A 27,306-nucleotide genomic window follows, 5' to 3' on the forward strand; every position below is an offset into this window, starting at 1 on the left:
TACGCAAGTCGCTGACAACAAGATGGCTGACAACAAGATGGCTGAAAAGATGAACAAAAACCTTGTTCATGTCTTGGACACCCCACAATGCAATGGAGAAAATTCCCAGAATTCTAACGATTATACAGAGATGACTCCCCAATCAGTGTTCGGTAATCAGCTGAATAACTTGGATGAGAACCTCTCCAATGACATCCGAAACCAAGAAGAAAAACTGACGACTGGTGTCCTGAACATCTGCAACGTGATCGCTACTGCTTTTCCCGAAGACAACTTCATGAACCACTACGTCAGAGAGCAGAACGTGATGAATACTCAGGAACACAGAAAGAACTTGCAGAAGCATGTGTCTGACCTCCTGAGCAGCTTGAGGACCAGCATCTCAACTGGGGAAGAGGGTGTTGATGAGGAGGGGCTGAGCAACTCATTAGTGAGTCTGTACCTCAAGCTCCACTCCAAGCTGACACCACATCAGTTGAAGAAAGTCATGGAAGCTATTGGAAGGGAAGGGAGGCAACTCATGCGGGAATCCAGCATCCTGTCCAAGGGAGGCGACTCTGACTTGAAGGAAGGAGGGGAGAAGATCTGTGGAAGAAAAGACCATTGTGACATCTGTAATGGGTCTGGTTCATTGGACCATGATGAGCGTGAGGAGAAGGTGGCGTTTGATGTCATGGGGAAGAATTGGGAAGATACGGAAGTGTCCTCTGTTGGTGAAAAATACAAGTCTACGGAGGAGAATTGTAGAGAAGATGTCCTTGATGAGGTGAAGGGTCAAGAGGAAGTGGAGGAAGTACTGGAAGAATGTGATGCTGTAACGAGGCATCCAGGCAATAGACCAGAAACAAGGGATTCAGTGTTGAAGGAAGCAGTTGAGAAAGCATCGTGTGAGGAAACCAAGGACTCTATTGACGCAGCCGATAAGGCAGGTGAGGAGTCCATGGAGAAGGATATCCAGGAGGATTCTAACGAGGATGAACAGGACTTGCTTGAAGAAGTTGATGAACTTGATGATGGCCCACAGGTAGAACAGAAGGAAGATGTGAGATCTCCTTTTGACAAGCAGTTCACTTTTCCAGCTCCATCGCTTTACATACTCCAGTGGTATCAGTTTTTGAGGAAGAGATCTCTTCAGAAGAAGATGAAGAAGTGGAACAAGGCAACATACTTGGGAAAACCTGGTCGTGTTAAGAAGCATTTGAGGATTGACCCAGATGGACCTTGTGAAGTACCTGGAACAAACCCGGACCCTTATTTGCGACCTTTGACGAAGTTAGCATCAACTGCAGATGAATACAGAGATGGTAAGTGGATTTTGCCTATACTGGTCGAGGGGAAGTAGGGCAGCCTATTGGTTAGAGCGTTCACTCGTCATGCTGAAGGCCTGGGTTCTATTTCCCACATTGGTACAATGTCAGCGGAATGTTTTTAATGTAAATTGGGATATCTTTATTTTCCAATTTTGAAGAAAATAGGGTCAACAGATCCGAGATCCAACAAATATAAAAATAATGGCCTATTTTAAAGGACAACAGTTTGTCCCTTAAAGTAACTAATTTAGTTGAATGAATATTGCAATTTTCACAGAGAAGCTGGATTTGAGAGTCGGGTATTACCGAGCAAGGTCATGCATGAACACAGAGGGAGGGGGAGGTAACTCTTCCCTGGGCGGACGAAGCGGCAGCTCTGATGGCTCTTCTTCAAACAGAACTGGCCGAGGCAGCGTGAGTTGAAGATGCTGTGGGGTGCTTTGTATTTCAGTTGTACGAACCTACTACAATAGGTAGTCACCCCTGAGGATCTGGGATAGAATAGGTCTTCTGCAATCCATGCTTGCTGTAAAAGGCGACTATGCTTGTTGTAAGAGGCGACTAACGGGATCTGGTGGTCAGGCTCGCTGACTTGGTTGATGCATGTCATCGATCCCAATTGCATGGATCCATGCTCATGATATGAATCACTGGCTTGTCTAGTCCAGGCTTGATTATTTCCAGACCACCGTCAGATAGCTGGAATATTGCTGAGTGCAGCGTTAAACAACAAACAAGCAATAGGTGGTTGTTCTCTGGGACATGGCGGATTGCGTGTGGACGATGTTTGGATCATGTTTGTGAAGCGGATGATTTTTGCATTTTAATTCACCTGACAATTCTTGATGGTGACTTGATTTGAACAAATCTTGGTTGCTTGCCATTGTCAGTAGATAAGTAATGCAATTGTTTCTGTAAAGTGACCGCTGTTGCCAGTGAAATCATGAAAAGTTACTCACAATATTGATCACTGGGTTGTCTGATCCAGACTCTGTTATGTACAGGCCTTGTCATTTGGCTGGAATATTGCTGAGTGCAGCTTTAAACAACAAACAAATGTAAGTAGTGAGTAAATTGTAGGGGTCAGACTCGGTGGTTTGTTTGATCATTGTATCCCACCTTTGTGATTTGATGCTCATGATGTCGATCACTGGAATGTCTGGTCCCGGGTTTTTTCAGACCGTCATCATTGAGCTGAAACCCATGAAAGTTGACTTGCTACGTGTAACTGAACTACCTAGCAAGGCAATGTTAAACCCAATGCGCAGACTGACACGGGACCCGTGAAGATCCGGGATAGAATAGGTCTTCAGCAACCCATGCTTGCCGTAAAAGGCGACTATGCTTGTCGTAAGAGGCGACTAACGGGACCGGGTGGTCAGACTTGCTGACTTGGTTGATGCATGTCATCGATCCCAATTGCGTGGATCGATGCTCATGATACCAATCACTGGATTGTCTGGTCCAGACTCAACTATTTACAGACCGCCATCATACAGCGGGAATATTGCTGAGTGCAGCGTTAAACAACAAACCAACCAACCGACACGGCCATTATTTTCAAAATGTAATGAATCATGTTGCAGGATAGACAAGATTCGGATGGCAGCAACAACTCGAATAATCCCGATAATAATAGAAGAGTGAGTTCAGTTGATCTTTCAGTTTGCGCAGTAAAGTCTATTTTCAGTAACTTAGACATCACATATGACCATTTTGTATACCCACACTGTTATTTCTGTTTATATTATTATTTGACCCTCTCCGTCAGGGGGGGCACGGGTGGCCCAGTTGTCTAAGGCGCCGCGATTCGCTGTGCAGAGTTGCGTCCCTTGGGCACGCCAGAAACCTATGATTGTGGGTTCGAATCCCGGTTCGCTCCAATTATGTTTCTAGGTTTGTCAGCACCATACCCGTGCTCGTGGGTTTCACCGAAGCGGTAAACGTCTTAGACCTGCATCACTTGGGGCTTTCCTCCCACATTAAGCTGACACGCCGTGATATAACTGGAATAATGTTAAAAGCGGTGTTAAACCCAACTCGCTCACTCACTCACTCTCCGTCAGGTAAGACATTGTATTTTCCCTGTCCAGAGAAACAGAGTACTCAGAGAATAACCTACGAGCTACAATGAATTATGGATTGTCGGTCCCAAGTAAAGAAATTGTTGTAATTTGTAGTCTTGGGGTGGAACTTTCAACGTCAGTTCACAGGGGACAATTATTCCATAACTCTGAGAAATATAAGGTACCGTATTCGACATAATGAGCACCCAGGGCACCCTCAAAATTAGTAATAGGGGGCTCTTATTATGATGTAAGTAAAAAAGTTGAAAGATCGTAAATTTTGTGGTTTATGCTGACAGCCTGAAATGATACAAAAGGAAACTCTGTGTGTATTATACACGACAGATATATTTTTCCAGAATTTGATTGCCCGTAATTAAGGGGGCATATAACACACAATTGCGTATTATACACGAATAAATAAGTCTTGTGTACACTGTTCAATCGGAAGGGTGATAATTTGGATTGTTCACTGGCCAATATATAAGCAAATTTTGCCGTGGGTGCTTATTAGAGCGGGGCGCTTATTACGTCGAATACGGTATTACCCATACCGTATGTGTCGTATTAAGCACCCTTCTTAAATAAGGGCCCCCTGACAAACTTCTAGACTGATTTGTAAGTAAAGCCTTTATCTGTTTATCCTTACTACGACTGAACATTTACATGACAGTCCATTTTTCCTGGTGTATGTATTTAGATATTTACAGATAACAACAGCGCAGAAGGGATATTTTATTGCTAAGTAACTATTATAAAAAAATTGTTTTGTTTCATTGAAGTTTGAACTAAGTTTGTTCAATCTTGACAAGAAATTTAAACATGTAGGTTTTAAAAAACACATCCCCTTATCAATTTTGTGAGCACCCTCAGGAAGCGTTTTATGGTAAATACGGTCTTAATTTCTGAAGTAATGTAGAAAGATGTCGATTTCCTGATCCCAAGTCGAGACATCAGCCGAGTTGTTGGGACTATTGTTGCGACGACATTAGTATCATTTGTGATGTGACGAACACTGGAGGAGTCCACATGATATTGGGGGGCGGTCGGGTAGCCTAGTGGTTAAAGCGTTCGCTCGACACCGACATGGGTACAATGTGGGTTCGATTCCCGACATGGGTACAATGTGTGAAGCCCATTTGTGGTGTCCCCCGCCGTGATATTGCAGGAATATTGCTTAAAACGGCGTAAAACCATACTCGCTCACTCACTCACATGATGTTGGGTTTCTGTGGCCCTCTTTTTGTAAACAATAAAATCAATGGAGGGATTGGAATGAACTTGCCACTCAGCATGAAGTAAACCATTTCATACTCATTGAGAAACTCTTATCGATAACTTCACCTATATCCATGGCATTATCTTTAGTGTTTAACATTCTAACTTTACGTAGGCAGTGTGTCCTTTTTCACATAGCCATACTGAACGGTAGTTATTTGTCATTCTTTTTGTCAGTATTTTGTATATTAAAGTAAAACCCATTATCTAGTCTTGTTATTTCATACAGTTTCAGACCGCATCTGTGGTCTAGTGGTAGAGCGTCCGCCCAAAGAGCAGAAGGTCCGGGTTTCGATCCCGGCTGCGTCATACCAAAAGACGTTAAAAGATGGTACTTGTTGTTACCCTGTCTGGTGCTCGGCATTAAGGGGCTAAAACAAAGACTGGTCGGCTTGGAATCTGTATACTGTGTCTGAGCGGGGTATTCATGTTAACTGCAGAGTGGTATCTCAGGCTAGTGCTATAAATCGGCATTAGTCCGGACTAGTACAAGCAGTACACACACACACACACACACACACACACACATGCATGCACGTCGCTCTATGAGTGCAATAATCTTGGACGCAACGTTAAACTCCAATTCACCTCACCTCATACAGTTTCATTCTGCAACCATGCTTGTCGAAAGAGGCGACCAATGGGATCGGGAGGTCATGCTCGCTGACTTGATTGATGCATGTCATCATATCCCATTTGGGTAGACAGTCACTAGATGGCCTGGTCCAGACTGCATTATTTTCAGACAGCCATCATATAGCTGTAATGAATCTAGATCTAATACAGGTTTGGCATTGTTTTCATGGAAAATTAAATTACTTTTTACAGGGCCATGACCGACATCCCCCAGACGACAACCTACCCGGACCTCAACACCTCCTTGTGGAAGCTGACATACCCGGACAAGACTACAAGGCGGTCCGCAAAAAACATGCAGACATGTCAGATGAAATGCTCATTGACTTGCTTGGCTCATTGGTAAGTTAAGCTCTCATTTTGCCCGTGTTCTATATTCTGAAAATTACATTTACATGCTGGAAATGGGGCACGGGTGGCCCAGTCGTCTAGGGCCCTGCGATTTGCTGTGCAGAGTTGCGTCCCTTGGGACGTCCCAGCAAGGGACGTCCCAGAAACCTATGATTGTGGTTTGAATCAAGGTTCTCCCCGATTATGTTTCTAGGTTTGTCAGCACCATACCCGTGCTTGTGGGTTTCACCGAAGTGGTATATGTCTGAGACCTGCATCACTTCAGGATTTCCTTCCACATTAAGCTGATACGTTGTGATATAACTGGAATACTGTCAAAAGCGGTGTTAAACCTAACTCGCTCTCTCACTCAAGTCAGTTCAATGGTCGTGTTCTTTTCATTTGAAATATCCAGTGAGGATTCCGGATTAGAATAGGTCCCCATCATCCTTGGGGGGGTCGTAAGAGGCAACAAAATGGATCAGGTGGTCAGGCTGGGTGATTTAGTTGATTTCGTATTGACAATGCTCATTATATCAATCACTGTGTTGTCTGGTCAAGACTCGATTATTTACCAGTCATCCTATTGTTGGAATGTTGTTGAGTGCAGCATTAGCCAACATGTGACTTTTACTGGCCATTTATATTTTCAGAGCCCGGATACAAGTCCCAGCATGCATGGAGACACTGGCTTGCTGAATGACGTGAACCACTGCATGCTGATAGTCCTGCATGATCTGTCCAGCCAGTCCGACGTCTACTGCTCCATCTGCAACGTCCTGCACTACCTCTTCAACCACTTCGCCCGGTGCCAGCAGTTGTACAGGAGGTGCAATATCTGTTGGCAGGTGCACCGACTCTCCCTCTACCATGTACACAGCTGTCTCCAATCACAGAAGACGGCCAGGGAATCATCGTCCGACATCTGTCAGCAACTCCTCGAAACTGTGACCTTCAAAGTTGAGCTGGTTCAGAGTAGGAGCGAACAGCTGTTCTTGAAGATGAAGAAATATGTGGATAAGGTGCTCCATCCTTATGGTCTCCATGGCAGCGGGTCCTTGGGTATGTACAGTATGTCCGAGAAAGGAGACGGCTCATCAGTGGCTTCGGGTCAGAGTCCAGCAGCATCTTTGACCTCGGATGATTCGATGCCCTCGGCGTCATCAGCAAGAGCTCCTCAGGTTCCGACTGTGTCACCTGTTGCTGCATCTTCCTTTGGCGGTCAGTTCAGCCGGTCAGGATCTGGCCGAAACTTTCAACCGTCTTTGAAAAGAATTCTGGAAAGCCCTGGACATGACGTCGCCTCACTGAAAGTGAACTGGAAACCACGGGGACGAGGACGCTTGAGCAGACAACTGTCAAATGAGACTGCTTCTGGTGCTTCAAAATATGCCGACAATTCCATCCCAGGGTCTAAATCGGATGATGGACCTAGCATGGAGCCTGTTAGATATGCCAGAAAGACTGACATGCCTCAAGGGTCTATTGGAGAACTGGCTGGAGAGGGCTACCTTTCGCTCCCAACAGGACCTGCAGATGGTGGCAGCAGTAGATCCTCAATGGGTAATTTTGATGACTTTTCCATAGCAACATCAGTCTCTTCGGGACAGAATGATGAGGAGCCCTCAGCGGAGGATGTCATCTACGACAGGTACAAGCCAATGATGGACACACATGGTGGCATCTTCGAACCCGAGGCTCGACCTTACAGTACCGAGGGGGAGGTGGATAAGATTTATGGTGTGTCTGGAGCAATGAGTCTGCCCATCAGGTCCACCTTTCAGGGTGAACATGACCAGAACATCTCCCTGACAACGGCGCCAACGGGCGAGCCTGGGATCGGTGAGGTTGTATACGGGACCAGGCGGCAGCTGAAGAAGGTGGCACGGTTCTGGGCCAACATCCGGCGCCAAGTGGACCACGAGGCGTACAAGCACCAAATGCGGGAGGAAGGAGTCATTCTGGAGTCGGCAAAGGTTGGTTTAGGTTTAATGCATCCTTGATTGTATTATGTCTCCATTCTGGTATGGTACTTACGTGGACCCATGTGCCACCATAGTTTCTGAAGTGACCGCCTCCGTGGTCCAGTGATAGAGCGTCCACCCCAGGGATCGGGCTGTGTCATACTGAAAGACATTAAAAGATTGTTCTTGTTGGCACACACACACACACACACACACACAACACACACACACACACACACACACACACACACACACACACACACACACACACACAACACACACACACTCACTCACTCACTCACTCACTCACTCACTCACTCACTCACTCACACACACACACACACACACACACACACACACACACACACACCTAATATTACTGGTATTACTTTTTAGTTGTGTTGTCTTTCCACAGTTTTACTGGATTGAATGTACTGTTATCAATCTCTTTTACTACCTTTTAGAAGCACCTTCGAATCCTGCGAACACGCTACCAGAAGAAGAATCAATGGATGCGTCTTGTCCACCTTGGAAATGGTGTCGCTGGCAAGTGTCACCTGGCGCGTGATTCAACCACAGGATTCAGCTTCTGTGTCAAAAGGGTAGGTAGCACCACCTCGCAAATGTTTGAATCCACACTTGTAGACAATCATTATGTATTCTTAGCTCACCTGGTCTCAAGGCCACCTTTTGGCCACCTTTTGCCTCACTTCTGGATTCTACGTTTCAGAATGTAATGTTTTGAGTCCTTGGTAAATATATTAATCAAAGCTGCTTTTAGCTCTAATGCTGTGATCGTTGTTCATAATGTTAATCACTGGATGTCTGGTCTAGACTTGATTATTTACAGGCCTCTATCGGGGGCACGGGTGGCCCAGTCGTCTAAGGCGCCGTGATTTGCTGTGCAGAGTTGCGTCCCTTGGGACGTCCCAGAAACCTATGATTGAGGGTTCGAAACCCTGTTCGCCCCAATTTTGTTTCTAGGTTTGTCAGCACCATACCCGTGCTTGTGGGTTTCAGCGAAGTGGTAATCGTCTGAGACCTGCATCACTTCGGTTTTTCCTCCCACATTAAGCTGACAAGCCGTGATATAACTGGAATACTGTTAAAAGCGGTGTTAAACCCAACTCACTCACTCACTACAGGCCACTATCTTATAGCGGGATTGTTGCTGAGCATGGTGTTAAACCCAACTCACTCACTCACTACAGGCCACTATCTTATAGCGGGATTGTTGCTGAGCATGGTGTTAAAACAAATTGAACCATTTGCTGTGTATCTTGGGGATTTATTTCAGGTTCACATTGCAAAATATGAAGAAAATGAGCTGGTCATTTGGTGTGACCTTGACCACGCAAACATCGTCAAACTCTACGGCGCCATCCGACATGGACCAAAAATCTACATCCTCTGTGAATTCGTTGATGGTACGTTGCCTTCATGGTTATTCTTTGGTGCCGATTGATTTTGATTGGAGTTGACAGTTGTGGCGCTTTGAATCAGTGGACTAAGATTCCATGTTTCTGTTGCGCGCTGTTCTTTATGTTCACATCAACATCAGATAATTTGATTCTGTTCTAGAGCTGACAGGGGAGGTCGGGTAGCCTAGTGGTGAAAGCGTTCGCGCGTCACGCCGAGGCCCGGGTTCGATTCCCGACATGGGTACAATGTGTGAAGCCCATTTCTGGTGTCCCCTGCCGTGATATTGCTGGAATATTGCTAAAAGCCGCGTAAAACAATACTCGCTCACCACTTGAGGGCTGACAAACCCTCCTTTTGAGGTTAAGTGACTGACACAACACGCACCGCCTCCTTGACTGACACAACATGTACAGCCTTCTTGACTGACACAACATGTACCGCCTCCTTGACTGACACAACATGCACCGCCTCCTTGACTGACACAACATGCACCGCCTCCTTGACTGACACAACATGCACCGCCTCCTTGACTGACACAACATGCACCGCCTCCTTGACTGACACAACATGTACCGCCTCCTTGACTGACACAAAATGTACCGCTTCCTTGACTGACACAACATGTACCGCCTCCTTGACTGACACAACATGCACCGCCTCCTTGACTGACACAACATGTACCGCCTCATTGACTGACACAACACGCACCGCCTCTTTGACTGACAACACGCACCGCCTCCTTGACTGACACAACATGCACCGCCTCATTGACTGACACAACACGCACCGCCTCCTTGACTGACACAACATGCACCGCGTCCTTGACTGACACAACACGCACCGCCTCCTTGACTGACACAACACGCACCGCCTCCTTGACTGACACAACATGCACCGCCTCCTTGACTGACACAACATGCACCGCCTCCTTGACTGACACAACATGCACCGCCTCCTTGACTGACACAACATGCAACGCCTTCTTGACTGACACAACATGCACTGCTTCCTTGACTGACACAACAGGCACCGCCTCCTTGACTGACACAACATGTACCGCCTCCTTGACTGACACAACATGCACCGCCTCATTGACTGACACAAGGTGCATTTATCATACTTCTTTATGGACAGACTATTTGATATTCTGGATGAATGGAGTGAGGCTTGGATTTTTCCTGGAAACATTATTTGTTCTAGAAAGTACTGGAAAAAATAAATCTCCTCAGGTTTCCAAAAAAAATGAAAAAATTGTTTGCTGGACTTGATGGTTGTCCACAATGTTTTGGGATGGAGAAAGGATTTTTTAGAAATTGTCTCTTAAACATGTTAAAGCTGTGTCTAAAACAATGTATTCTGTCCATGCACCCCCTCCAGCATATAATATCAGGCTCACACCGCATGTCAGTATTGTTTACATGAAGGTCAGTGACGCTGTCCTGAGGCCCCAGTGTCTTGTTGCAGGCGGCAGTCTGACGTCACTCATCAACGAGCAGCGGAGTCTGAACCGGCGCCTGAGTCACTGGATGTGTCTGCGCTACTTCAAGCAGCTGCTGCAGGTGTTGGTGTATCTCAAGACATGCAATGTGCTGCATGAGGACCTCAAAGGTTAGTCTCTCTGAAAGGCTTATGACTCCTCTATGGTTATTTCTCTATGGATGTGGATTAGTATATCCCAGCTTCTCTCGCATTGTCTTTGCTCAGTGTTCCCGTTTACCGGTAATTACCAGTTTTTTGCTGGGAATTACCAGTATTTCACCGGTGAAATTAGGCTTGGACCGGTAATTCATGTGACTGCAGTCCCTGTGGACTGGCAAATAAAGTACATAATAAATCTTTCTTGTTGAACAAAACATTGGCGATATTCATATTAGTATACTTTTCAAAACAAAAGTCATCTTGTCTTTCCATCAGGATTTCCCCGTGTCTGTTTTTAGTTAAGTATATAACATGAATGAGCAAGGATGAATATATTTTTGTAGTGACTTTGTCTCGAAATATTAAAAAAAGAGACAATTGTAACTGTACTTGTGTGAATGTCTGAAGGACGTGTAAACCTAACTAAGTTACTTCAGAGATGACATCATTGCTTTGAACATGATGTTGACAGAATTAAAATCAGGTAAATTTCATAGGTTATTTTATTGTTGATTTGGTTTGGTTTGTTGTTTAACGCTGCACTCAGCAATATTCCAGCTATATGACGGTGGTCTGTAAATAATCGAGTCTGAACCAGACAATCCAGTGATTGATATCATGAGCATCGATCTACGCAATTGTGATCGATGACATGCATCAACCAAGTCAGCGAGCCTGACCACCCGATCCCGTTAGTCGCCTCTTACGACAAGCATAGTCGCCTTTTACAGCAAGCATGGGTTGCCGAAGACCTATTCTAACCCCGGACTTTCATATTTGATTGTTGAAAGTTGGGACTGACAAAAATATGGCAGGGGAAGGGGGTGGGGGGATATCAGCACTATGCCTCTGCTACTGGCTTTCCAGGGATAAACCTTTTAAGCCTGCATCACTACCGCCATGATAGTATTGATGTCCACAGGCTGTGTCATTAGTGAATGAATGTTGTTTTTCTCACATTCAACAAGACCACAGACTGTCATTAGTGAGTAAATGTTGTTTTTCTCACATTCAACAAGACCACAGACTGTCATTAGTGAGTAAATGTTGTTTTTCTCACATTCAACAATACCACAGACTGTCATTAGTGAGTAAATGTTGTTTTTCTCACATTCAACAATACCACAGACTCATTAGTGAGTGAATGGTGTTTTTCTCACATTCAACAATGCCACAGACTCATTAGTGAGTGAATGTTTTTTTTCTCATATTCAACAATACCACAGACTGTCATTAGTGAGTGAATGTTGTTTTTCTCATATTCAACAATACCACATACTGTCATTAGTGAGTGAATGTTGTTTTTCTCACATTCAACAATACCACAGACTGTCATTAGTGAGTAAATGTTGTTTTTCTCACATTCAACAATACCACAGACTGTCATTAGTGAGTAAATGTTGTTTTTCTCACATTCAACAATACCACAGACTCATTAGTGAGTGAATGGTGTTTTTCTCACATTCAACAATGCCACAGACTCATTAGTGAGTGAATGTTTTTTTTCTCATATTCAACAATACCACAGACTGTCATTAGTGAGTGAATGTTGTTTTTCTCATATTCAACAATGCCACAGACTGTCATTAGTGACTGAATGTTGTTTTTCTCATATTCAACAATGCCACAGACTGTCATTAGTGAGAGAATGTTGTTTTTCTCATATTCAACAATGCCACAGACTGTCATTAGTGAGTGAATGTTGTTTTTCTCATATTCAACAATGCCACAGACTGTCATTAGTGAGTAAATGTTGTTTTTCTCATATTCAACAATACCACAGACTGTCATTAGTGAGTAAATGTTGTTTTTCTCATATTCAACAATGCCACAGACTGTCATTAGTGAGTGAATGTTGTTTTTCTCATATTCAACAATGCCACAGACTGTCATTAGTGAGTGAATGTTGTTTTTCTCATATTCAACAATGCCACAGACTGTCATTAGTGAGTGAATGAATGTTGTTTTTCTCATATTCAACAATGCCACAGACTGTCATTAGTGAGTGAATGAATGTTGTTTTTCTCACATTCAACAATGCCACAGACTGTCATTAGTGAGTTAATGTTGTTTTTCTCACATTCAACAATACCACAGACTGTCATTAGTGAGTGAATGAATGTTGTTTTTCTCATATTCAACAATGCCACAGACTGTCATTAGTGAGTGAATGTTGTTTTTCTCACATTCAACAATGCCACAGACTGTCATTAGTGAGTGAATGTTGTTTTTCTCACATTCAACAATACCACAAACTCATTAGTGAGTGAATGTTTTTTTTCTCATATTCAACAATACCACAGACTGTCATTAGTGAATGAATGTTGTTTTTCTCATATTCAACAATGCCACAGACTGTCATTAGTGAGTGAATGTTGTTTTTCTCTTATTCAACAATACCACAGACTGTCATTAGTGAATGAATGTTGTTTTTCTCATATTCAACAATGCCACAGACTCTCATTAGTGACTGAATGTTGTTTTTCTCACATTCAACAATGCCACAGACTGTCATTAGTGAATGAATGTTGTTTTTCTCACATTCAACAATGCCACAGACTGTCATTAGTGAATGAATGTTGTTTTTCTCATATTCAACAATGCCACAGACTGTCATTAGTGACTGAATGTTGTTTTTCTCACATTCAACAATGCCACAGACTGTCATTAGTGAATGAATGTTGTTTTTCTCATATTCAACAATGCCACAGACTGTCATTAGTGAATGAATGTTGTTTTTCTCATATTCAACAATGCCACAGACTCTCATTAGTGACTGAATGTTGTTTTCTCACATTCAACAATGCCACAGACTGTCATTAGTGAGTGAATGTTGTTTTTCTCACATTCAACAATACCACAGACTGTCATTAGTGAGTGAATGTTGTTTTTCTCACATTCAACAATACCACAGACTGTCATTAGTGAGTGAATGTTGTTTTTCTCATATTCAACAATACCACAGACTGTCATTAGTGAGTAAATGTTGTTTTTCTCATATTCAACAATACCACAGACTGTCATTAGTGAGTGAATGTTGTTTTTCTCATATTCAACAATACCACAGACTGTCATTAGTGAGTGAATGTTGTTTTTCTCACATTCAACAATACCTCAGGCTGTCATTAGTGAATGAAGTAAGAGTGTGATTGATTGCCTTTTTCCTTATTCAACAATACCACAGTGAGAGTGAATGGCTGCTTCAGTCAGTATTCAACAACACCACAACTGTGTCATGCTGTGATCGTACTCCACAGCGGACAACATCCTGGTGAAGAGAAACACCACCCTGATAGCGGTCACCGACTTCGGGCTGGGGAAGTACCTCAACGTGGACAGCGAGATGAAGGGCATGAGTCCCACAGGCAGCCAGACACAGTGGAGCCCCGAGAAGGCCACCAGTATCGGCCACGGCTTCGCTGCGGACGTGTGGGCCGCCGTGTGCATCCTCGTCCACATGTTGAGTGGCTACCCTCCCTGGACACAGAGGTTTCCTGGGGCTCAGATGCTGCATTTTGTGGTATGTTTATGTTTGGACTTTTTTGTTTTTATTTAAATGATATTTGAATCAGGCTCAAACTATGTAGACCGCCTCCGTGGTCTAGTGGTAGAGCGTCCCCCCGGAGAGCGGAAGGTCCGGGGTTTCGGTCCCAGGCCGCGTCATACCAAAAGATGTTAAAAGATGGTACTTGTTGTTACCCTGTCTGGCACTCAGCATTAAGGGGCTAAAACAAAGACTGGTCGGCTCGGAGTCAGTATACTGTGTCTGAGTGGGGTATTCATGTTTAACTGCGGCATGGTATCTCAGTGAGCTAGCACTCCGGACTAGTACAAGCAGCCACACAAACACACATAGTTCATGCACGTCGCTATATAAGTGCAATAATCTTGGACGTGACATTAAACCCCATTTCACCTCACCTCACCTCAAACTTTGTAGCTTTCATTTTTATTGCCATGGCATATTATGCTGGTTGATAATGTCATCATCTGGTCTGTCTGTCCGTATTTTGTTTCTGGAGCTTAACTTCAAAACTATGAAAGATTTTTCATCCAAACTTGGTTAATGTATTAACCAGGGACTGAAGTGGTGCGTTTTGCTATGTTGGAATTTGTAAAAAATTCGAAACAAGTTTGACTTTGACTCTGTTAAAAGCAGTAGGTACTCTTTCTTGAAACTGTGCACACAGGCCAGGTTGTCAACAAGTGCCTTTTGCTATTTAGGATTTTTAACTCTTGCTATGAAATGGAAGGGGATATAGGAATGGGTGCTGTCCGTCCGTCATGTTTAATGTCCAGAGCAGAACTCAAAAAGATATCTTAACCAAACTTAACACATAGATGGGTCTAGTGGTAAACTGATGTCTTTTGATATTCAAACGTTAAAAGATGGTACTTGTTGTTGCCCTGTCTGGCGCTCGGCATTAAAGGGGTAAAACATGGACTGGTCAGCTCAGTCAGTTTACTGTGTCTGAGTGGGGTATTCATGTTTAACTGTGCATGTTATCTCAAATGGCTAGGACTATTAGTCGTCATCAGTCCGGACTAGTGCAAGCGGCCACACACACATGCATGCACGTCGCTATGTAAGTGTAATAATCTTGGACGCAACGTTAAACCCCAATTGATCTCAACTCACATATGGGAGTACCCGTGAAGATCCTGGGTAGAATAGGTCTTCAGCAACCCATGCTTGCCGTAATAGGCGACTATGCTTGTCATCAAAGGTGACTAATGGGATCGGGTGGTCAGGCGTAAAACAACAAACCAACATATGGGAGTAGATCTGACTTTAATGAGATTGGCAATAATGGGAGATACAGCATTATTTATATCATGTCCTTCTTTCACGGCAGATCTTCATGCAGTCCCCGCCACTAGATGACGTCCCAGCCAACATCCAGGAAGTGGTGCGGGATCTCATCACCCAGGGATTCACCGTCGACCCCAAGCTGAGACCCCCTGCAGCCAGCCTCCTGAAGCACCCAGCCTTTAGGGTTCTAGGTAAGCCAAGGGGTGGCGGGTAGCTTTGTGGGTAAGGCGTTTGCTTGTCATGCCAATCACCTGGGTTTGATTCCCACATTTGGGTACAGTCATCACGACAATGTGTGTCCCTCCCTTGATAAGTGGCATAAACCCTAACTTGGTAAGTCATGCTATGTGTCTTTGGAATGTAAGTTGGGAAAAATGTGATTATTTTGTTCAAAATTGGGATTTGAATAGTTCCTATTTTCGAAAATAGTTGGTTTGTCAGCACTGAAACAGAGCTGGTGACATCTTATAACCTGTATAACTTCAGACTTTCCTCCCATTTTAAGCTGACCTGCTGCAATATGATTGAAATTCACTCACTCACTCAGTAACTATTTGGCTCCATCTGGAGAGTTTTACATCCATGACATCCATGCAATACTGTACAAGGAAGTGTAAAACCCAACTCACTCCTTGATTGTTATCCCCCGCCCCAACGAAGTTGGCGGGGGATATAGAAATAGGTTCCGTCCGTCCGTGTGTGTGTGTGTGTGTGTGTGTGTGTGTGTGTGTGTGTGTGTGTGTGTGTGTGTGTGTGTGTGTGTGTGTGTGTGTGTGTGTGTGTGTGTGTGTGTGTGTGTGTGTGTGTGTGTGTGTGTGTGTGTGTGTGTGTGTGCATGTGTGCGTGCGTGTGTGCGTCCCGAAACCGTTTCCGGAGCATAACTCAGAAACCGTTAAATATTTCTCTACGAAACATTGCATGTCTATCAGACTCATGCTGAACTGGTGCCTTTTGCTATTTAGGAATTTTATAAATTTTTATTTTTTTACGTTTCCATGGCAACAAGTTGGACTTAGGTTCTATAAGGGCGGTGTTCGTTTCCGGAACGTAACTCAAAAGCCGTTAAATACTGAAATGGTGCCTTTTGATATATAGCACTTTTAGTAATTTTTTTTGTTAATGTTTCCATGACAACAAGTTGGATTTAAGTTTTAATATAGGATTGGTTTACTTAAGTAGTATAAATAATAAACTGTTAAATATTTACTTGCCAAACATTGCATGTCTATATATAAAGCGCATACTGAACTAGTGCCATATGATATTAAGGAGTTTTAGAAATGTTTATTTTGGAATTCCCATTGCTGCTATTTTGACATGGGCTAAGAGACATGTTGGGTCAGTTACCTGGTTTGGGACCATAATGTGTTAAAATAGGCTGGGGATATTTGTCAACTATACGCTTGTTTGTTGTAGAACAAGGAGCCCCTACCAGCTACTACTCCACCCTTAAGAGCACTGGTCAGCCCCTCCCGGACAATCAGCTGGACCCCACCGAGGCGAGTGGACCACAGGAGCTGGAGGAGATTCTGTCCAGCCTGTCAGCTCGATCTCAGGCAGCTCCACAAGGCTCCAGACAGCCATCCTTGTCAGAGAGAAGGCTGCCATCTGTGGAATTCCGAGTTAGCGAAGGAAGTAGTGGGTCGAATCTTGGGTCGGGTTTAGCTAAGCACAACTCAAGTGAGGTTGTGTATCAGAGGAGTGGTGTTGCTCCTGTCCCTGCTCTGCCCACGGCGTCATCCGACACTGAGCTTCAACAAGACGAACATGATGGCCAGAGGACTTTGAGTCGTTCTGCGGGTACCGCATCTGTTGATAGCCTCTGCGCCAGAAGTCCAGAAGCTCCTGGTGCCTGCGAAGATCACACTGGAGAAGGCAATCAAGCTTTTTCAGAGGGACATCCACAGGACCTGGCAAACCTGCCCACTGTCCTTCAGGGTTCCTTACATGACATACCTGACGGTGTGACCGGAAAGACATGGTCATTCTCCACATCCTTTGAAGATTCGGACCAGCATATTCAGAGCTTCCTGAGTGATATTGTTCCCAGAGTGGAATTTCTGCAGCCTTCACAAGCACTACATGAATACAGGCCATGTGAGAGGACTCCATTTGATAACATGCCTCGACTTTCGGTGTTGTTGAACAACAATCAGCTTACATTCAGTGGAATAACACTTGATGAACAGAATACAATGACAGGACAGGAATATGAAGGGACTCCCTGTGCTGCTGGAGGGGATGGATCAGGCCAGTCCTCAGGAGACAGGTCATCCAATCCAGGGCAGTCCTCAGGAGACAGGTCATCCAAACCAGGGCAGTCCTCAGGAGACAGGTCATTCAAACAAGGACAGTCCTCAGAAGACAGTTCATTCAAACCAGGGCAATCCTCAGGAGACAAGTCATCCAAACCAGGGCAGTCCTCAGGAGACAGGTCATCCAAACCAGGGCAGTCCTCAGGAGACAGGTCATTCAAACCAGGGCAGTCCTCAGGAGACAGGTCATCCAATCCAGGGCAGTCCTCAGGAGACAGGTCATTCAAACCAGGGCAGTCCTCAGGAGACAGGTTATCCAATCCAGGGCAGTCCTCAGGAGACAGGTCATTCAATCCAGGGCAGTCCTCAGGAGACAGGTCATTCAAACCAGGGCAGTCCTCAGGAGACAGGTCATCCAATCCAGGGCAGTCCTCAGGAGACAGGTCATCCAATCCAGGGCAGTCCTCAGGAGACAGGTCATCCAATCCAGGGCAGTCCTCAGAAGAGTCATCACTTGAGGGCCTTACGTCCTCACCCTTGCTAAGGGTACAACAGTCCCCCGAAACAGGAGTAGCTATGAATAGTGAGGCACAAGACAGCCCAATGAGATTCACCCCGTTATCTGCTCTTCAGTCAACGCCTAATACTTCCCCAATAGAGATGAGAGTCAATCCAAGTCCACAGGACGACCTCGGCCCAATGAGCTTCTATCCTCCAACTGGCTTTTATGAGGAACACATTGACAGCTCCGACTTGTTCGGTGACGGTTCAATCCAGGGCAGTCCTCAGGAGACAGGTGACGGTTCAGAAGAAGCAAGTGCAGTTGATTATATAGATGTGAAACCTGAGACAAGTGGCAACCATGACGACCCATCTCTAGAATCCATGGAGGACCCTTCAGCTCACAGTGAAGCAGAAGACGTCACTCAGAGACAGGACTTCGATTTTTCTGGAGCAGCAGTCACTGCTTCTCCTCAGGCGATACGAAAATCAAGGCCGCCATCTAAAAGTGTGACCAGTTTCTTTCGGGGTACACCTGATTATGCTGTGGAGACCTCCAAGACAAAAGATTGTCCTATTGAATCGGAAAGCATCGATATCCCTGGACCAGGAAATGGAAGTCGTCCATGTGAAGATGTCGTATATGCAAGGAAACAAGATGGTGGCCGGTCCCTGGAGAAGAAGAACCCAGGACTCACCATTGATGTCACCTGTACTGCAACAAAGAAGTTGGCTTATAAAAGATATCAATCCACGCCAGCAGAGAGTAAGCCCAGATCTCCCCCAAATGGCAAGCAGCCACAGAGTGAACCAATGCAGAACAGAACCAGCAGTGGGATGGTGAAGAAAGTGGAAGGTAGTTCGGGGCTGGGAGTGAGCCTCCCTTGTCATCCTCCCTCCGAGCCTTGTCTCAACTCAGGCCGCAGCAGTGATACGTCAGGAGTGTTCCTACCAGACAAGGGACGACTGTCCTCCACAGAGTTCAGCCCGAAGTCGCTGTATGACCACCAAGAGAAGGAATTCAGTAAGTGCTGTGTCAGCATTAATAATATCTTCCTTGACTATACAGGGGAGAGATTTACTTAGGATTCTAAACTATATGCCCTGGCAGGCAAATTGAGAATATTTTTTTAGATTTTATTCAAAATTGGCAAGTTCTTGTGTTTTGAAATTCAGAGGTTTTCGACCTTGCAGGGTTAAACTAAAACTAAAGTACTCACGGAAATGAAAAAAAACTATTTTTTTTACCTCAGATCTTAAATAAATGCAGTTAATATACAAAATATGTAAATATTCAAACAACTCAATTAGTACTAATTGGGCCTTGGCACAAATACAGCATATCACAGTTTTTTTTGCCTTTTTACAAGTAAAAGTGTGTAAAAATGTGAATAAAAGAGTCTATTGTGAAACAGGGCATTTTGAATTGTTCACTGAGATCAAACTAGCAAATCCATACTAGAACTTTTCGAGTTGTTTTGTTATTTTGTATTTACAGCGACGTAACACTTTGTGTCGATTTTTAAATTGAGAAAAACAGTACTTTAACAGTTTTTGTCCACTAGTCCTTATAATGATAACATAAAGCAAAAACCCTTAAATGGGCCAATTTCTACTAGCCATTAGGATACCTTTACTATTGGGCAGTTTGGTAAGGACTACAGGACTAGTGCAAATTTCTAACGCTGCCATGTATACTACTCAAAATAAGTTAAGGACCAACTGATTATTTCATATAACTATAGTTAATCTGTTATGCCATGACAGATTAACGACAGTAATATGAAAGAATCACGGGGTCCTTAACTTATTTTGAGTAGTATATTTGGAGATTGAATTTGATGCAATTGTATACTTAGTATTAAAACCGCTACCTCTTTATTGGAATAGTTGAGTAGTATATATATATATATATATATATATATATATATATATATATATATATATATATATATATTCAAGCTACATTAATGTTTTTTCTTTCGAACAATAGTTTTCTGTCTGAGTAATAATACTTCAAATAATTAATCTGGATTTACCAAATGTCATCAATATGCAGGTGAAGCACTTTGTGAAAAGTTACATATTACAGAAAATGAAATGCAAGATCATGAAATTAATTTTGGGATGCATGAGTACAGATATGCATGAACATGATCAAAACCCCAATAGTGTGCAGTTTCAGCTTGCATTCTTGTAGGGCTCAGTTGTTAATCGAAAACCCCGTAAGGGATTCCAGGTTAAAAAAGGTCCTCAGAATCCTTTCCTGTTGGCTAAATGGATTAGGTGGTCCAGATAGCTTACACTATCAATCTCTTGATTGTCTGGTCCAGACTTGATCATTTACAGGCAGCCACCATATAGCTGGTAGAGTGATGAATGTGGTGTTAAACAAGACACACACACACACAATCGCTGACCTGGTAGATGCATGTCATCGTATCCAAATTGCGTGAAATGATGCTCATGATATTTATCACTGGATTGTCTGGTCCAGACTTGATCATTTACAGGCAGCCACCATATAGCTGGTAGAGTGATGAATGTGGTGTTAAACAAGACACACACACAAACAATCACTGACCTGGTAGATGCATGTCATCGTATCCCAATTGCGTAAAATAATGCTCATGATATTCATCACTGCATTGTCTGGTCCAGACTCGATTATTTACAGACCGCCGTAATATAGCTGGAATATTGACAAAGAGAAAAATAAAGCTGTGAGCAGCTGTGGGTAAAGTACTCACAGAAATGAAAAAAAACTGTTTTTTCGACCTCAGATATTAAATATTCAAACAACTAAATTAGTACTAATTGGGCCGCGGCAGAAATACAGCGTATCAAATGTTTTTATGCCTTTTTAAACGTAAAAGTGTGTAAAAATGTGAATAATACAGATTATTGTGAAACAGGGCATAACCAGGTGTAAGTTGATCAAGGTGACCTATGACACCTTGACGACAGGTGAGAACAGGTACATAATGCCTATTGTCTGTTTCTGCTATGTCAATTTTGGCTTAGTTTTATTTAGATGCATGTCATCGTATCCAAATTGCGTGAAATGATGCTCATGATATTTATCACTGCATTGTCTGGTCCAGACTCGATTATTTACAGACCGCCGTAATATAGCTGTAATATTGTTGAGTGCGGTGTTAAACAACAAACAATAGAAAAATAAAGCTGTGAGCAGCTGTGGGTAGTATGCTACAGTTCTTACTGTGCCTGGGGGCACGGGTGGCCCAGTCGTCTAAGACGCCGCGATTCGCTGTGCAGAGTTGCGTCCCTTAGGCACGCCAGAAACCTATGATTGTGGGTTCGAATCCCGGTTCGCCCCGATTATGTTTCTAGGTTTGTCAGCACCATACCCGTGCTCGTGGGTTTCACCGAAGTGGTAAACGTCTAAGACCTGCATCACTTCGGGCTTTCCTCCCACATTAAGCTGACACGCTGGATATAACTGGAATACTGTTAAAAGCGGCGTTAAACCCAACTCACTCACTCACTCACTCACTCTTACTGTGCTTGTGTTGCAGGCGCCCTTGGCAAGGCCTCCCAGTCCGATCTGTCTGGGCAGGAACATGAGGACATGATGGCTTTGGGGGACATTCCTGATGAGGTAAGACAAAAGGCCACATATATATTAGGCTTCAGAACATTAAAGAAATGGTTTTGTAAATATATGCGGACGGGAAGCCCTTTTCGTTGCTGTTCAAACTAGTATGTTGGGACATTCCTGATGAGGTAAGACAAAAGGCCACAATATATATATTAGGCTTCAAAACATTAAAGAAATGGTTCTCAGGCAAAAGATTTTGAAAAAAATAGTGGGGACGGGAAGCCCTTTTAGTTGTTGAAACTGGTATGTAACCAACCTGGGTAAGGGCCTTCCTACATAAATGTATTCCTTGATGGGTAAAATACTGGTATTCTTGTCTCTTTGTCCAATTTGAAGCAGCTGGTGTTAGAAAGGAAGATTGGTTGGTTGGTTACATATAACTAATGCATATTGGAAAATTCAATGCAAACTAAAACAATGTTGGTTTTGGTTTGTTGTTTAACGCTGCACTCAGCAATATTCCAGCTATTTGATGGCAGTCTGTAAATAATCAAGTCTGGACCAGACTATCCAGTGATCAAGATTTTGTACTTCATGTATTGGCTAAAGCATGCCTCCGTGGTTTTAGTTGAAAATGTAAAACCTCGAGCAAGGGTAGCTCAAGGCTTTATATTTTCCACTAAAACTGAGGAGGCGTGCTTAGTCCAACTTATGAACTGTCTAAATGCAAGAAATACCAGAAAAAATAAGTAAACATTGACATACCTTATAGCGAAACAATACAGTGTGTCATGGTATAAAAGGAATTCAGTCGAAGCATGCAGGAGAAAAAACACGTGCAACATGGACCAGCTGGAGTCATGACATGTAAAATTGAACAATTTCTTTCACCTGCACTGATAGCTGTGGGAAAACTGTGGGTTACAAAACTTAACACCACATGTGAGGTTGCAAGTCCAAAACACGTCATGGAATTTTCATGTAAAAATATTAGGACTTTTAACCAATCATCCAACATAATTGTGTTCACAACAAGAGGCAAGTTTACAACACCTGAATTTAAAACCTACAATTAATTTGCGAAACCGCAAGGCAGGTTTAGAAGTGACCTATTTCAAAACCTAGGTATGGCAGAGAACTGGGTGTTCAGGGGCAAATCACAAACTCACCATGAACACCTGTCGTAAGAGATGCAGTCTTCAGTCTTCCTTTCTTTCTGTATTGAAATTTAAACTTCAGAACTTAAATATGGTACTGTTAACATGACTCTTTTTCACATTAGTAAAAGGCGACTATGCTTGTTGTAAAAGGCCACTAACGGGATCAGGTGGTCAGGCTCGCTGACTTGGTTGATACATGTCATCGATCCCAAATGCGTGGATCGATGCTCATGATATTAATCACTGGATTGTCTGGTCCAGACTGGATTATTTACAGACCTCCGTCATATAGCTGGAATATTGCTGAGTGCGGCATTAAACAACCAACCAACCAACAAACTTTTTCACATTAAATTACACATTTTGACCCACTTGAATTAGGGCTGGCTTTTCTGGATGGATTACATCAACTTCTAAAAGCCATTAAAAGAAATTTCAAACTTAACTTAACATGAAAAGGGGAATGCATTTTGAACCCATTTTGTGGCAAGATTACTTTTATGCATGTAGTATTTGTCTTTCTTTCCTAGGGAATTCCGTTCCCCATCCTTGATCCCGAACACGAGTCATTTGAGAACCAACTGCTGTCTGTCCAAAAGAACCTGAAGGCTGAAGCTGACAGTAAGTTATTAGGTTTTTTGGACATTTGACTTTTGAGTGAGTGAGTGAGTTAGGTTTGACGCTGCCTTTAACAGTATTCCAGTTACATCACAGCATGTCAGCCTAATGTGGGAGGAAAGCCTGAAGTGATGCAGGTCTAAGATTTTACCACTTTGGTGAAACACACATGCACAGGTATGATGCTGACAAACCTAGAAACATAATCAAGACAAACCTGGATTTGAACCCACAGTTATAGGTTCCTGATGAGCCCAAGGGATGAAACTCTGCACAGCTTTTGGGGCACTCAGATGACTAGACCACCTTTGCCTCCTTTGCCTCTTACGAGGAAATATCGAAGTGTGGAAATCGAAATGAATTCCAATGTCCACCTAAATTAGCAGATAAACTTTCTGTGTTTTCAGTTTAGAGGTTTCAAACATTGATTTGATACCTGTGAATTTAATAATAATGATGATGATTTGATACCTGTGAATTTAATGATTATGATGATGATAGTCCATTTATATGGTGCTGTACTCCATGCATAAGTATGCTCTAAGCGCTTTGTAGACATTTATTATCCCGGTCAATGGATCAGTGTGCACTCAACAATCATTCTCAGCTCCCTGAGGAGTATACAACCCAAGCTGCGTGTTAGGCGCCAGAAGGTTAACAACCATATTGCCATCTCATCCTACCGGGTACCCATTCACTACTGGATGAATTTGTCAGCTTTGATACATATATTAGTTCAGGAAGTAATAATACCCCGTCTCAACAGTTTCAGAATTTGGATGCAAGCTGTACCTGATCAGAGAAAATGGTGAAAGTGTGAAGCAGATCCTGGTGCCTCTTCATTACGAAGAATGGGGAAAACTGACCGACACAATTCGGCAAGCGGTAGGTGTACTTAGTGGCCATAACCTTTCAGTAGGTCAGATAATGACTGCCACTAATTCCCTAGAATATTGTGGCAAAAATGTTCCATTCAAAAAGTGTTAACTGGATGGTCCCAGCAAAGGTGTTCAACTGAATCAATACAATCTAGACCATCTATTTGCCATTCCAGAATGTTCTTTTGTTTAGGTTTCAAATTTGTAATCGAGAATTTGTCAAAATATGTTTCAAAGCGTTGTCACCAATTTGAAATTAGTGGCGTAAAGCCCGAGAAAGCTGCCTTCTGATAGGTCATTCCATGGGTCGGTCAAATTTCGCACAAGGTCAGTTTGACGTGATCCATAATGGGATGTCCTCAGATGTTTGTTTCGCGGTAGCGAGAACTAAGGTCTGATTTTAATGAAATTGTCCAATTTCAAGTCTAAATTATTTTTTCAGTCATGTATAGTTTGTTTTTAGTTTACCAGGGTACAATGTGTGAAGCCCATTTCTGGTGTCCCCCGCCGTGATATTGCTGGAATATTGCTAAAAGCGGCGTAAAACCATACTCACTCACTCACTGTTTACCAGGATGAAAGGTTAAAGTTATCTTATGTCATTGTAGCAGACCTCATAGTAAAGATTTGAATCTGATTTTAGATGTGGCTGCCCCTTTTTTCATCTTTTTCGAGAAAAACACTAATAATATAGATGGTGTAATCAGCTGAAACCACATTTTTTGACAAAAAAAGCAACTGTTGATGGAAAATAATACAGACCAATTCTAATCAAATTGCCATGGCAACGTAGACTCTATGTGACACTTGTTGAAGTATCGGTTTCTGACTGAGCTTACTGTTAGTAATTCTGTGACACTTTGCTTGTTAAGATTGAGACCCAGGCATACATTTGTGGTTGGTATATTTGTCCATAGTGTTGCAAATATTCCAGAACATGCATATGAACCACAGGGTCTCATGTGACGGTAGACCGCCTCCGTGGTCTAGTGGTATAGCGTCCGCCCGGAGAGCGGAAGGTCCGGGGTTCGATCCCCGACCGCGTCATACCAAAAGACGTTAAAAGATGGTACTTGTTGTTACCCTGTCTGGCGCCCGGCATTAAGGGGCTAAAACAAGGACTGGTCGGCTCGGAGTCAGTATATTGTGTCTGAGTGGAGTATTCATGTTAAACTGCGGCATGGTATCTCAGTGAGCTAGCACTATAAATCAGCATCAGTCCGGGCTAGTACAAGCAGCCACACACACACACACACACACACACACACACACACACATGCACATTGCTTTATAAGTGCCAAAATCTAGGACGCGATGTTAAACCCCATTCACCTCACCTCACCTCACCTCACCTCACCTCATGTGGTGGTAGGGTAGCCTTGTGGTTGAAGCATTCATTTTCATGCTGAAGGCCTGGGTTCATGTCCCACATGGGTACAATTTGTGAAGCCCATTTCGGGCGTCCCCCGAGGTGATACTGCTGGAATATTGCTAAAAGCTGCGTAAGAATCAACTCACTTATGTGCTACAGAGCTCCATAGCTGTACAAGGGGCGGTCAGGTAGCTTAGTGGTTAAAGTGTTCGCTCGTCACGCCGAAGACCCGGCTTCGATTCCCGACATGGGTACAATGTGTGAAGCCCATTTCTGGTGTCCCCAGCCGTGATATTGCTGGAATATTGCTAAAAGCGGCGTAAAACCATACACACTCACTCATGGCTGTACACAGTGTTTTTTACCACAAAATTAGAAAAACTATTTTGTCACTTCAAAATTATTAAGCACTTCACTGTTTGTTTTTTTAAGGTGAGGGATATTCTTCGTTTTGACCACTACACCCTGAAGGACATTGATGGAAGTCCAGTCAACTACAACAGCACACTGTACAAGACAGATAGGAAGGTCATGGTGTGTTGCCTTGAGGCAGGGGAGACAACTGAAGGATGCTGGTGTGATCAACACGAATTACAACTCATGCATTTTGCCTGATGTCTTTCGTCTGTGAAAGGGGCTGGTATTCCATGGTCATGACTTGGTTGATGCATGTCACCGTATCCCAATTGCGTGGATCGATGCTCATGATATCAATCACTGGCTTGTCTGGTCCAGATTCCATTATTTTCAGACCACCGTCACAGCTGCAATAGTGTTGAGTGTGGCGTTAAACAAAAAACAAACAAACAACACAGGGACGTACAGGATGTCCCATCATTCTACTTGGATGCAAGAGTGGCCCAGCTGTCTATGGCACTATAATTCACTGTGCAGAGTTGCTTCTCTTTGCCGTGTCTGATACCTAACATCGTGGCTTTGATGTAACCAATATGCTGTTCAGAACAGCTTTAAACCAAATATATATAAGACGTCAATACCTGAGAATTATTAGTCTGGATTATCAGCCCATACGTTGTAAAAGGAAAATACTGGTGAAAATTGCATAATTGGATATTTATAATCTGTGATGACACCCGGCGTTCGTGAAAAGGGTAGGCATGTCCTGCTCCATTTCTTGAGACCCTGAAAATGTATCTAGTATCCTGAATTTCTACTTAGCCGATTCCAATTGTCATGAATCAGATGATAATTAATTAAGATGGACACAACTGGCTCGGCATGAATCTAACTTCTTTCCTTTCCTTTCTACAGGTAGGCTACTTAATGAAATTTGAATGTGAATGTGTTTGCAATTATGTCTTTCTGGTCACAGACTGTGATATTTTTTCGAGAAGGACTTACCTTTCATATGCAAGGTCGTTTTGTAGATTGTAGGATTGAAACCTTGAGATCATTCATAAGATAAAAACCATTATAAAGTATTTGAAACCTACTACAATGATTTATATTTTGATTACATTAAAACCAGATTTCCATCGTCAA

The 27,306-nt window shown here is 43.2% G+C and overlaps 1 protein-coding gene across 1 annotated transcript; it reads left to right on the forward strand.

Annotated features, from left to right (window-relative positions):
* LOC124112080 lies at positions 1-27,306 on the forward strand. Its single transcript, XM_046472017.2, has 15 exons — positions 1-1,304; positions 1,588-1,724; positions 2,897-2,953; positions 5,483-5,632; positions 6,274-7,596; positions 8,049-8,186; positions 8,882-9,011; positions 10,471-10,614; positions 13,902-14,164; positions 15,501-15,648; positions 16,874-19,237; positions 21,753-21,835; positions 23,466-23,556; positions 24,320-24,438; positions 26,236-27,306. The coding sequence occupies exons 1-15, from the start codon at positions 23-25 to the stop codon at positions 26,416-26,418; spliced, it is 6,612 nt and encodes a 2,203-aa protein (XP_046327973.2). The 5' UTR covers positions 1-22; the 3' UTR covers positions 26,419-27,306.

The sequence above is a fragment of the Haliotis rufescens genome, unplaced genomic scaffold (genome assembly GCF_023055435.1).
Source record: "Haliotis rufescens isolate VD_foot unplaced genomic scaffold, xgHalRufe1.0.p SCAF_69, whole genome shotgun sequence".
Taxonomy (NCBI): Eukaryota; Metazoa; Mollusca; class Gastropoda; order Lepetellida; family Haliotidae; genus Haliotis; species Haliotis rufescens.

Bases quoted from the DNA above. Each gene is read 5' to 3' on its own strand.
- LOC124112080 (XM_046472017.2), top strand. From the start codon at position 23: ATGGCTGACAACAAGATGGCTGAAAAGATGAACAAAAACCTTGTTCAT. The intron at 5,633-6,273 runs GTAAGTTAAGCT...TTATATTTTCAG, and splicing joins TTGACTTGCTTGGCTCATTG to AGCCCGGATACAAGTCCCAG. The intron at 21,836-23,465 runs GTAAGACAAAAG...TTTCTTTCCTAG, and splicing joins TGGGGGACATTCCTGATGAG to GGAATTCCGTTCCCCATCCT.